The sequence below is a fragment of the Erpetoichthys calabaricus genome, chromosome 9 (genome assembly GCF_900747795.2).
Source record: "Erpetoichthys calabaricus chromosome 9, fErpCal1.3, whole genome shotgun sequence".
NCBI lineage: Eukaryota > Metazoa > Chordata > Cladistia > Polypteriformes > Polypteridae > Erpetoichthys > Erpetoichthys calabaricus.
Genome location: NC_041402.2, coordinates 139,574,526 through 139,587,696, shown reverse-complemented (window position 1 = coordinate 139,587,696; position 13,171 = coordinate 139,574,526). Strand labels below are relative to the sequence as shown.

The window sequence follows — 13,171 nt, the reverse complement described above, 5'->3', positions numbered from 1 at the left end:
ATGTACCACACTGCACAGAGATGAATAACCTACCAACTGATTTTTTATACGTATTATAAAGAACAACAGGAGTACTGTTTAAAGTCTTGTTACATAATAGTAAATGAGTAATAAAGTGGTGTAAAAAACTATTTGCCCCCTTCCTGATTTCTTATTCTTTTGCATGTTTGTCACACAAAATGTTTCTGATCATCAAACACATTTAACCATTAGTCAAATATAACACAAGTAAACACAAAATGCAGTTTTTAAATGATGGTTTTTATTATTTAGGGAGAAAAAAAATCCAAACCTACATGGCCCTGTGTGAAAAAGTAATTGCCCCCTTGTTAAAAAATAACCTAACTGTGGTGTATCACACCTGAGTTCAATTTCCGTAGCCACCCCCAGGCCTGATTACTGCCACACCTGTTTCAATCAAGAAATCACTTAAATAGGAGCTGCCTGACACAGAGAAGTAGACCAAAAGCACCTCAAAAGCTAGACATCATGCCAAGATCCAAAGAAATTCAGGAACAAATGAGAACAGAAGTAATTGAGATCTATCAGTCTGGTAAAGGTTATAAAGCCATTTCTAAAGCTTTGGGACTCCAGCGAACCACAGTGAGAGCCATTATCCACAAATGGCAAAAACATGGAACAGTGGTGAACCTTCCCAGGAGTGGCCGGCCGACCAAAATTACCCCAAGAGCGCAGAGACGACTCATCCGAGAGGTCACAAAAGACCCCAGGACAACGTCTAAAGAACTGCAGGCCTCACTTGCCTCAATTAAGGTCAGTGTTCACGACTCCACCATAAGAAAGAGACTGGGCAAAAATGGCCTGCATGGCAGATTTCCAAGATGCAAACCACTGTTAAGCAAAAAGAACATTAGGGCTCGTCTCAATTTTGCTAAGAAACATCTCAATGATTGCCAAGACTTTTGGGAAAATACCTTGTGGACTGATGAGACAAAAGTTGAACTTTTTGGAAGGCAAATGTCCCGTTACATCTGGCATAAAAGGAACACAGCATTTCAGAAAAAGAACATCATACCAACAGTAAAATATGGTGGTGGTAGTGTGATGGTCTGGGGTTGTTTTGCTGCTTCAGGACCTGGAAGGCTTGCTGTGATAGATGGAACTATGAATTCTACTGTCTACCAAAAAATCCTGAAGGAGAATGTCCGGCCATCTGTTCGTCAACTCAAGCTGAAGCGATCTTGGGTGCTGCAACAGGACAATGACCCAAAACACACCAGCAAATCCACCTCTGAATGGCTGAAGAAAAACAAAATGAAGACTTTGGAGTGGCCTAGTCAAAGTCCTGACCTGAATCCAATTGAGATGCTATGGCATGACCTTAAAAAGGCGGTTCATGCTAGAAAACCCTCAAATAAAGCTGAATTACAACAATTTTGCAAAGATGAGTGGGCCAAAATTCCTCCAGAGCGCTGTAAAAGACTCATTGCAAGTTATCGCAAACGCTTGATTGCAGTTATTGCTGCTAAGGTTGGCCCAACCAGTTATTAGGTTCAGGGGGCAATTACTTTTTCACACAGGGCCATGTAGGTTTGGATTTTTTTTTCTCCCTAAATAATAAAAACCACCATTTACAAACTGCATTTTGTGTTTACTTGTGTTATATTTGACTAATGGTTAAATGTGTTTGATGATCAGAAACATTTTGTGTGACAAACATGCAAAAGAATAAGAAATCAGGAAGGGGGCAAATAGTTTTTCACACCACTGTAGATGCATATTTACAGTACCTAAAGTGTTACCAAAATAACAAAAATGATTAAACTGAAAACAACTGAATTGAATTGATGAGAATTGAAGAAGTAGTATTGGTTCTGCCTCAAAGAGGCTACATTTCAAATACAATCAATCCTCAAGTTTCTCGGCACCAACATTCCTAGAAAACATTGTAAAAGTCAAGACACAAATATTGATACATTGAACCTATAGGAAATAGGGGGTTAGGTTCCTGTGACCACCAAAACCTGTAATCTTTCACTAGAGATTGCTCAAAATGCACTTTCTGAATGGCATTTTTTATATTAAAATTATTTCTGATAATATGCACTTGTCATAACACAGTATCCATAAATATAACCCATGAAATGCAGTACACAAAATAAACCTGCTAACGTGCAAAACATTTTTTCTTGCTAGTCATTGTCTAGAATTTTGTGACCTTATTTGCTACCACCATAAGAAAAAAACTTTAGTCTCTGCTAGGGGAAGACATAGAGACTGGCAAGGTCTCGACACTGTGTCCTTCATGGCTAATGGATGGTACTGGAGATTGTAAAGGATGCAACAGATTGAAATAATCTATCAGTGACATCTGCTTCGTGTGCTGCTTGAGATCCTTAAGAGTCACAGGGAATGGGAGCATAGCAGAGGTGAGATGACTTTTTTTCTTCTTGAGGCTGCTGCTGCGATGGATGATGGATTAGCAACCTTGATGTCTCTAGCCAGTTTGTTGGAGCCTACAGTGGCTACAGACATTCAGGCACAAAGTTTATCTAACACCTTTACTTTCTCTCTAACCGCATCACTGAATTTACACACTTGGCCTTAGAGCTTGAAGGACTTGCACTATGCTGTGGGAGCAAAATTATAAAAAAAAACTGCTTTTTTAAGAAAAACAATAAAAATATGCAATGAATGCACAGGGATGGCTTTACTCAATTCTACAATGATACTAGCCACCCCCTAAACTTGTGTGCATCATGTCTCTCATTTATTTCTCTACTTTGCATAGCTGAGAATCCCACAAATGTGTTTAACACAAAACTAAAAATGAGATTACTAATAAAATCGTGCAAACACTTGAAGTCATGAATACTCTGGTTTCTTCCAATATCCAAAAGGCAGGCAGCATAAATTCATTGACTACTCTAAAACTGACCCTATATGAGTGATGGGCTAGTGCTCCATTCATGGCTTGCTAATACATGAATAGTTTCAGAAAATGAATGGATGGAAAACATGAGGTATGCCTTAGCTATAATATTTTTTACAAACACAATCCCATCTGCAAGATCAGGCTGTAAAACCAGTAAAATAGTATCAACCAGTATCAACCAGTAAAATAGTCAATGAGATGTTAATGTTGAATTCCTAATTTTTGTGCTACTTTAGCATGTTTCTTGTTTCGAAAACATAAAACTGTTTGGTAATGGTTTCAGTATAATCTAGGATTGTTCCCAATGAAAATTTACATATTAACATAATAAAAGTCATGTTTTTATTATTAACACTATTTAAAAGAAAATGTTGCATCACATTCCTTGTTTTTCATACATGTCCCATTTTCCATTGTGCCTTAATAAATAATAATAAATAATAATAATAATAATAATAATAAACACTTACTGGATGTGCTTGTACGCTGATACTAAATTATTCACGTTTGATAAAGTCACAAGGCCTCCACTGAAAATTGCAGAAGTTACTTTTTTTGATTTTCCATTTTGGCTCCTAAACTTCAAAATAATCACTTGGCTGTCCTCAACTGATCATACTACTGTTCTTCCTTCAGATCTTCCAGTGTCTCTTCCGTGCTATTTGCATCTCCAGAGGCTTTTCTTTTAGATACTAATCACATACTAGCAGTGGTCTCAACACTTGTGTCACATGTACCAGAAGGTCATTGCTGGGCTAGCTGACTCCATGTTATCCCTGGAAGTAGCAATGTTCAGCTCAAATTGAAATGAATAAACAATACTAAGAAATAAGGATATCGCCCAGTACTGTTCAAATATAATAGAAGAGTCCATCAGATGCTTCAAATTTTTTGTTGAACTGTAGATTATTAGTTAAAAGATTATTTAGAGCTTTGGAATTCCTTACCTGTATGTTGTGTCCACACTCAGATTGGCTGCAGCTAAATCTGCCAAGGGAATCCAGGCTGGTAAAGTGCTACCTGATACCCATTTAGTCCATTCAAATAGTCCAGGCTCTACTCGAATTTTCAGTTTATTTTCTTGTTGCATTCCTAAAACAAGACACAATTTGTGCTAAAATTAATGCAATACATTTCTCTAAATCAAAAATAGAAACAAAATATTCACTCATACATTTTTTAATGTATTTAATACTATTAATGCTCTCAGTGGGGTCCGAAGCATATAACCCGACAGCAACTGAGCTAAGGCAGTGAACAACCACGGAAGGGTTATAAGTCCGTCAAAGGCTGGGAAGGGCTAAAACATGTCTTCTTGTATAGTTTAAGTGAAGTTAAATAGCAAAATTAAGGATTATTACGTCTATGGAAAATAGACGATCTGACTCAGAAATCAGCAGACATTTAATGGGGAATATTACAGATTGAGCATGTTATTTTAGAATTATTTGTCTTTTGTTATGGTTTGCCATAGACATCTGTGATGATCCTCCAACAACTGCTAGGTTGGCGCATACAGGGCAAACCCAGTTAAACACCTGCGCAGAGCCCTCGGGAGGAAAGTCCATTTAGACACAGAGATAATGTTCCAAGTCCCACATAGATAATGAGCATGCTGGGATTCTAAAGGCAGAAAATGTGCCAAATTTAATGAGTGCAGCTGGTAAATCACATGGCCTCTGAGGGTACTGAAATTATACAAATAAGGGTGACTGCATATCTCACTCACAACTTTTTATCATGGTTCCAAAGTAAACTTCTGGAGTTAGTCTAGTCTAGTGACTGAGCAAGCACTTACTGAGTATATTGAGTTCAGCTGCAATCAAGGCCTTTGTTCTGTTTTCAAATGAGCTCGTAATGATCACACAAATGTACTAGTTCCAAAGTGAGATTGGCTTCTGTTTGTACATTCTATAGATTGGTGGCTATACTTCTATTGTTCTTCACTGATTTGGGGCATTTACATGCGATGCACTTTCAGTTGAGTGCTCACCAGATGTCAACTCTCGTACATACAGCACAATAGCCCACTTCTATAACCAGGTTGATTTTGTTATATAGTGAGTGACATTATGTGCAGAACACTACAACCTTGTCACAATTGACAGTCACAGATGGACAATCTGACTATAAATGACTTTTCTTAATATTAAATGTAAATTAAGGTTCCGACCACAAATCGTTGGGAAGTCATATAGTGTGATTTCTGCTAGAATTGTATAGCAGCAGAATAAACAAATGCACCACAGTTATTGTATAGCAAGTAAATCAGCACCTTGACCGGGCAGAACCAGGAAAAGAAGAATGACACATTAGGGGTGAAAATGAATATGAGAATTTTTGAAAACTACCAAGAAATTAGTCTTGAGATTCAAATCTAATATTTACTACAGCAGTAATTTAGCTTTGATCTAAAACAACTTACAAATCTCAGCAGTACATCTGTTTTCCATGACTCTATAGAGCTGGAGTATTGGCAGTTGAAGTGACCTGCTTGGGGCTGCTTAGTAAGTCAGCCTTGTTGCTGACTATATCATGCTGTTGGCAGCAGCGCAGATTCGTAATATACTGAGTATGTCACTGTGGTCTATGTTTTTAATAAGCTTTGCATCTACATAAACAGCCTGCTTATGAAACATTATTCTTTCACAAACAATATATGTATTTTTATTTTTACTTATGATTATATTACAGTGCTCATTTTCCTTTTTTGTTATGCATTGATTTTCTTTGTTTTGTTCTTGTGCTGGTCTGTTCCGGCTTTTTTCACAGTGCTACCAGGACAGACTCCAGCCCCCAAAACTTTTAGCAGGATTAAGCAGGTTGCAGAACCTTGTTTTATGGTATCTTATATTTATTGTGAATTGCTGCTAACCAGATTATAATTTAACTAGTCACTGTGTCATGCTGGCTTGAATGGTTGCACAAGACTTCATGTGTGAACTGACAAAGAGATAAAAGCAGGTTTGGAAACTTTACACTGTTTATTCTGAAGTTAGGTAATCATCAGTATAAACTGTAAATCTGGAGGGTTGTTCACTCACTTGATAAAAATGACAGCTGGTCATTGTTGGGAGTGTGTGAGTGCATACAGCAATGGACCTGCATCTTATCCAGAATTGGTTCCTGTCTTGCACCAAATGTTTCTAGGCTAGGCCCTAGTTCCCTTTTGACCATAAATTAAACTAAGCAGTCTTGATAATGGATGAATGTGATAATCATATCATAGTCTAATATTCTTAAACCTGTTTAAGCCTAAAGTACTGGTTGCAAGGCAGGAAACAGCCCACGAGAATGACACAAGTGCTTCGCAAGAGACTTTTCTCACAGACACACATACACACTAGGTCAGTTTACAGTTACCAGCCTATATGTCTTTGGTGCTATGGAAGGGCAACCACAACCCATAAAGACCCAGGAAGACTCTGCAAACTTATCATGGACAGTTGCTGGGCAAGGGATTAGAACCCAAGATGCCAGATCCATGGGAAGCAGCAATTGCCCATGTTATTGCCAGACTTCATAAAAAGTGACATGGTAAATTAGTATTTCTATCACACAGCTTTAAGGACCTGGGAGAAAAATCAATCCTGGTCCCTATCTTTGTACATCTTGAAAATTCTCTTGTTGGCTGAGAAATATTTTCCCAAGATCCTCTGATTTTCTCTCAGATGTCAAAGATATGGTGTCTCAAAATAAGTACACTTTGGGTGTGTGGACATACTGTATGCGTGAGCAAGCATCATGCATTGGGTTGATATCCCATTCAAACTAGTTGTTGGATTTTGTTCAGAACTGCTATGACAGGCTCTGGCCTGCTGTTCCTCTCATGAATAAAGCACATTCACAAAATGGATAGATGAATGAAAATGATAAGTTAAGAAAAGAACTGCTAGAAGAAAAGTTATTACTGAGCTTTACATTACTAAAGCAGTCACTAAGTATCAGTTCTCAGAGAAAAGCATAAGTCAGAATTTGTTGAAAGAAGCCTGGCACCAAGAAGTCACAGAGAAATTTACAAATTGGACTAAAATTCTGCACTCCGGTAATGTAGAAATGAGGGCTTAAGTATTTTCCTCTTACCCTGGATTAAATAGTAATTCATTACTTATCAACTTTGGAGAATGAAAGTGTTTCTGTACTATAAGCTGAGGTAATGTGATATAGAGTACAGCTGTATGGACAAGTGGAAGTGGCTGTTCCAGAGAGGTTTAAACTGTAAATGTGTCTTCACTGTCAACAAGCCTGACTCTGTACAAACTGTACTTGCTCCATGGCTAAGCACAACATTTCAAATGAGTGAGAGAAAGAGGAATTGATGTACAGGAGAATTTGGACTGAGACGTTTGCACACAAGTCAAGGCACACTGAAGACAAGGAAGGCAGGTAGGAAGCTGCGGCAGAGAAATGAAAACTCTTATAACTCGGTACAACTACTAGAACTATAAAAATCACAGAAATAACAAAATGACAAGGGTGAATGAGCATGAACTCAGGCTTGTACCCAGAAAGGAAAATGCTGTTGCTAAAGTTTTATACAAACTATTACAATAATTCATTGCAATCATGATCTACATTATTATATACTGTACTCTTAAGTGGAACTGATATTTGAAGTTTTTCTTGTTCCTAATAATACATCAAAGTTGTTCTAGCAAGGTCATTCACCTTCAACCAATGTGCTTTAAAATCAGTCTTTCGGATTATAAAACAGGAACAGCATGAAAAAGCATTCAAAATCTCTAATTTTCTGATTCATAATAACATGTGCAAAAACTTCTATTATTAAAAATCTGAAACCACGTGCCTTCAGATTTTTCTGATGTAAGATGTTAAATGTACAACCAATTCATCGAAGGTAAATTACTTTCCTGATATTGCTCTAGGAAAAACAGAAACCCAATACATTAGATTGCCTTTTACTAACATGTCAAGTATGTTCCTCTCATGTCTGTGAAAAGTACTTGGCTTTTTAAATTTATCATCATCATCATCATGTTTTGCAATTATATTCATTACCTCCACAATGCAATGATAAATTATTCTTTACTATAGGTGGACTTTTGACGGCAGGTACCATCATAACTTCCTTTATCAGCAAATGTAACAAGTTACACATAATAATTTATTTGATTTATTACAAAGATGTCATCACTGCCTTTCAGAAATGAACATTCAGCCCCCTTGATCTGGGAAGGTGAGTTATGATACACAGAACACTGAAGTCTTCTTGATCCTCACCTAGGGTCAATTTGAATGCTTCTTCACGTCTTATATTTATTATGGATTGCTTTCAGTAAATTCTAACTCCTGTACTTAAGCCAATGGACAGCAAGCAAAAGACGGCACTGGCCAATCTCCACTGTAGAAATACTGGCACAAGAACTTATTTTATAACTGTTATAAAATCTCACAAATATAATAATCAGTATGGCATTGTAAACATTTTGTACCTATCCCCGGGTAGTAAATGGGAAACATTTTTAAAGTATACATATTTAGCGGAGACAGGAGTGCTGCTGCCTGATAGGGTCAGTGTCTAAGCATCTAGGTTCCTCTTTTACTAAGCAAAATTGCTATTGTGATAACATATCATTAGTAAGGCAAAGTAACTTTTTCCATGACGGTCTTGTCCCAATTTAAATGGTCTTTTAGCAGGTGAATAAGCAATTTTTACCTTTTTCTGCATCCTAATGATAGACAAAGCCAATGTATGAACATGTACTGGGGCTGATTATAAAGTAATGCCTGGTTGCCCTATTAAAGCATTTTTCCTATGGTGTAGCATTCTTACTAATGTCTGATGTGGGTGCTGGTTAAACAGATTGAGTCTGAGTGAAATCTTAAAGAACAAAGACATTGTTGCTTGCAAAAATAAACCACAGCATGTGCAGTGTAATTATCAGTTAAAAAATGTCTCCAACATACTTTTTACACTTTACAATTTGCAAAGCATCCTGAAGAATTTTAACAAGACATTTTGCTTTCATTTCCAAGCAACTTGGAATACAGTGAATAATCATTGTCCATTTTAATGTGCATAATTTGTATTGTGTTCTGACAAATTGATTCACAATGCTGGTATCACTAAATGGCACAAACCCTTACGGGTTCAACCGTAACACCTTTTCTCCTAGATCTTAATTTTTTCAAGTTAGAGATAGGACACAACCATGTGTTGTTTTCTTTACTTTTCTCCTTAACAATGTCTTACTGCAACATTTTTTGTGAATCAGCAATTTTGTGCTGTACAAATCTGTGTTTTCTTTTTTTTTTGTTACATGCCAGCTGATTGTGACAGCAAACAGTTCATGGTGACAATGTACAGGGAGATTCACTCGAAAGAGGCCCCGAATATTCTGTAATAACTCTTGCTGAACAAAACAATGTGCAGTTTGCTCCTCAGTATATGGAGCTTTGAACAAGCCAGGATGCCCCTGCATTAGAGCGATGAGGTAGGCGCCAGACAACCGTCACGGCGTTTAACCTCTGTTTGCAACTTCTGGGTGCATACCGCCCGTACCCCTTCACTCAGTCACTCAATTTCCCATCAGGATGGTGGTGTGCAATAGTGAGAATTACGTCTTCATGGTGCAAACCTATTGGGTCACCCATTCATTTAAGCGATGTCAAAATCAGCTGGATGATCGTGAGTTAACGGAAGGTTACTTCCAGCAACATGGAGCAACGTGTCACACATCGGCAAGGAGCAGGGTAGAAACTGAGTCCTTCTTTGGCAACAGAGTAATTTCAAAAGGGCTTTGGCCACCACGGTCACTGGCTCTGACACCACCAGACTTCTTCCTTTGGGGTATGGTCAAAGGAAAAGTCTATTAGAACAAGCCTTGCACTGTGGAAGATTTGAAGGAAAACATCCAACGTGAAATTGCTGCTATTTCCCCCGAGACGCTTACTGATACATTCAGGAACAGGAAGCGCCACATCGAAATGTGTCTGGCAGAAAACAGAAACCACTTCGAGCATTGTATGTAATGCAATCGATTACACATATATTAAGATATATAGCATATTATTTTGGATTCAGATTGCTTCATCCTAATGGGAGTTACAACAGAATATTCGGGGCCTCTTTCAAGTGAATCTCCCTGTGACACTGACAGTTCAAATAGTAACTATATAAAGCCTTAACAGCTTTTCATTTCACTGTACTCTGTACCTATACAACTGTATGTGACAAATAAAGTCTTAAATTTTGAAACTTATACAAACACAAAATGCAATGTGGATTTTTTCAACCAAGCATAATAATTTGATAAATGTTCTAGAAGATGCAAGCACTGAATTAAGAAACAGTCTGCAAAAATTCTACTTACCCTTTAGTATATTATGAGCAGTCTGCACACAACGCAATGAGGGGGAACTGTAGATAAAGTCAACAGCAGTGTTGCTCTCCAGCAAAGCCTCTCCTAAGAAAAGCAGGAAAATTTTCAAAATATAAGGATGCCAACAGTCGCAAGAATGCCAAACATCTTAATTTACTTTTGCTTTATTTTACCTGCAACATATTCAGTCCTTCTTCTTAGAATGTTTCTACAGCATAGTGGCGATAAGCAGCTAAAGTACAATGGTCAGATATCATTCTGAAATTATTCAGGTATTGTTCTTAAACTACCATTTGTATTATTTTGCTTGGATACATCTAACATGTCAGTTACATGATAAAAAAACAATTTTACTTCTAACAATACCAATCTGTGTCTTTAAATTGCAGCATCTTAGTGAATTACAAACTTTTTGCAACTTGCTCAGATACATCTGGACAGTTTTTCATGTTTTAGCAAAGAGCCAAAAACTGAGTATAGTGGCAGAAATTCAGAAAATTAGTCCAAAAAATTAAAAACTGTCATCAAGACAGCCATTTACTTAAAAAGACAATGTGAAAAAAGTAATTTCTTCTGCTTCTCCTGCTCAAAAATACAGAACACCAAGTTTCCCACCACTAGAAAACAAACCACAAAAAACATCCTATTTATTCTTTTATTTTTAAAGTTTCTCCAGCAAATAAAAAGATTGGAGTGTCCAACCATAAAACTGCATTGTAAAATCTACGTAGCCCAGTTGTTGGCTGGAAGAGCTAATGCTACCTAAGAATGTGATCTCGCTACTCCTGCTACAGTACATATAGAGCAAAACAGGCCATCCACCTGTTAGATATTTTTGATTGCCTATTTGATAGTTGTAATATTTCTTCTAAAAACATGAAGCAAAGAAACCAAAAACTTACCACAAAGGAATATTTTTTTGTGTTTTTGCATTCAAAGCATGCATCTAATCTAAAATGCGACTTACTATGTGAAAAAAGGAAACATTACCCATTTTAAAAGTACACAAGTGAATAATGAGGAATTTCTTATTAAAAGTGAGTGACAAAAAAAGAAAAGTTGAAGAGTTTAATCCTCAACTAACAACACAGTAGTCAATTTTCACTAATCTTAAAACAGGGAAAGGGGCAACTATTGCATATTTCTGCATAACTTAATTCCTGCTTAAAAACAAAGTCATTCAGCAATGCAGAGGTCAAAAGAGAAGTGTTTGCTGAGGCTGCTTAATTGCTGTTGGAAGATTTCAAAACTAAAGATGAAATCTCACCTGCTGTCAGTGATTTCCAATTGTAAAGTAAGATGACAATGTGAAGCTATGGATAAAGACTGAGGATCAACTACAAAAAGGACATAGGTGCACACCATTTTTTTCCTCACAATCTATTTAATTAACTAATGGATTCATTTTACCACACAGACAATGTGAAAGTTTTCAAAATTGTATTTATTGCTACTGCATAATTTATTAACAGGCATTGCACAGAAAGATTTTAAAAATAAAAGACATAATGAAGTGTATCCTCATCTGGCTGTGTAACCTGATAATAAGTGTGATGATAGAGATAATAGAGAAATACAGTGGAACCTTGGATTGCAAGCATAATTTGTTCCGGAAATGTGCTTGTAATCCAAAGCACTCATATATCAATGCGAATTTCCCCATAAGAAATAATGGAAACACAGATGATTTGTTCCACAACCCAAAACTATTCATATAAAAATGATTAATACAAAATATAAAGTAAAAATACATAAAACAAATTAACCTGCACTTTACCTTTGAAAAGAATTATGGCTGGTGTAAAGGAGACGAGAGGAGGGTTATTGTGTAGGATGACTTTCACTCTAACTAACGGAATGCCTGCTATCTGTTGGCTCACTGGAATTTTCTTCTTTTTTTGCGACTTTAACATGGAACCTATCCAATGACAGTTGCTTTTGCCTGAAGAGTCACTACACTTGGACACAAAATAAAAAAATGCTTTACGCACCATAAGGTTTCTAAACTCTTTTGGGATTCCACCCAATGGGACGACACACGGAAGGAAGAGTGTCCCGAAGCAACCGCAGGCTCCCAGCGCTGTAGCAGTTCGCTGTAAAAGCGAATCCGAAAAGATCGCGGACATGCTATAAATGTCTGCCGTTGATGGGTGATACAAGGAACATTATAAATGCGCAAGGCACAGTATTACTTGGCCACAAACCTGGTCATGACCCCTTCTGACTGCTGTGTCTGTGTATAGGAGAGTGGCAGATCCCGCTACAATAAATAACTGTGCTGTTGTTTCAAGCTGAATAAAGCTGGTTTTGCTAAAGTACTGAGACTCAGTTTTGGGGTGCAAGACAGGGACTCACACACATGTGGTAACAGTTCTATAGTAAACAGTATACGCTCGTATGGATGTTGGCTATATGAGTGAGGCACACCGACTGAGACCGAGAACGGGAGATGATTACCCACAATCCCGCAACGAGAGAGAGATAGAGAAAGAAGAACCATCAGCTCAGTTGTGATCACGTGACACTCAGCAGACAAAGCGTATACATACTACTTGTATTGCAAGACCTCGCTCGTTTATCAAGTTAAAATTTATTAGTGTTGCAAAACACTCGCAGCCCAAGTTACTCGCAATCCAAGGTTTTACTGTACATTAATAAAAATTTAGAACTGCAAATATGCGGGATCATTAATTTAAAAAAAGCTGCAATTTTATAAAAACTGCCATAATTTCTTTAAATGAATGTGAAATGTTGTAAATTATATTGTAAGTATTCAATAGATGGTGCTAAAAAAGATTTATGGATTAATGAACTCAAGAGTCCTTGACATTTTTTTTCTTTGCCAAAGAGGAAGGAGGGCTGAAGTTCATGCCCAAAAACATTGTGCATTAGATGGGAACCAAATGTGGACTGAACACTAATCCATTTCATG

At 37.1% G+C, this 13,171-nt stretch overlaps 1 protein-coding gene across 1 annotated transcript in view; it reads right to left on the bottom strand.

Annotated features, from left to right (window-relative positions):
- The window catches only part of LOC114658164 (ubiquitin-associated and SH3 domain-containing protein B-like), a 254,146-nt gene that overhangs the window by 26,878 nt on the left and 214,097 nt on the right, over window positions 1–13,171 (bottom strand). Inside the window, exons 10-11 of the mRNA XM_028810246.2 lie at window positions 10,231–10,323; window positions 3,844–3,988 (exon numbers count right to left, since the gene is read on the bottom strand). Coding sequence (XP_028666079.1) covers window positions 3,844–3,988; window positions 10,231–10,323 — 238 coding nt within the window. The remainder of the gene's footprint in view (window positions 1–3,843; window positions 3,989–10,230; window positions 10,324–13,171) is intronic.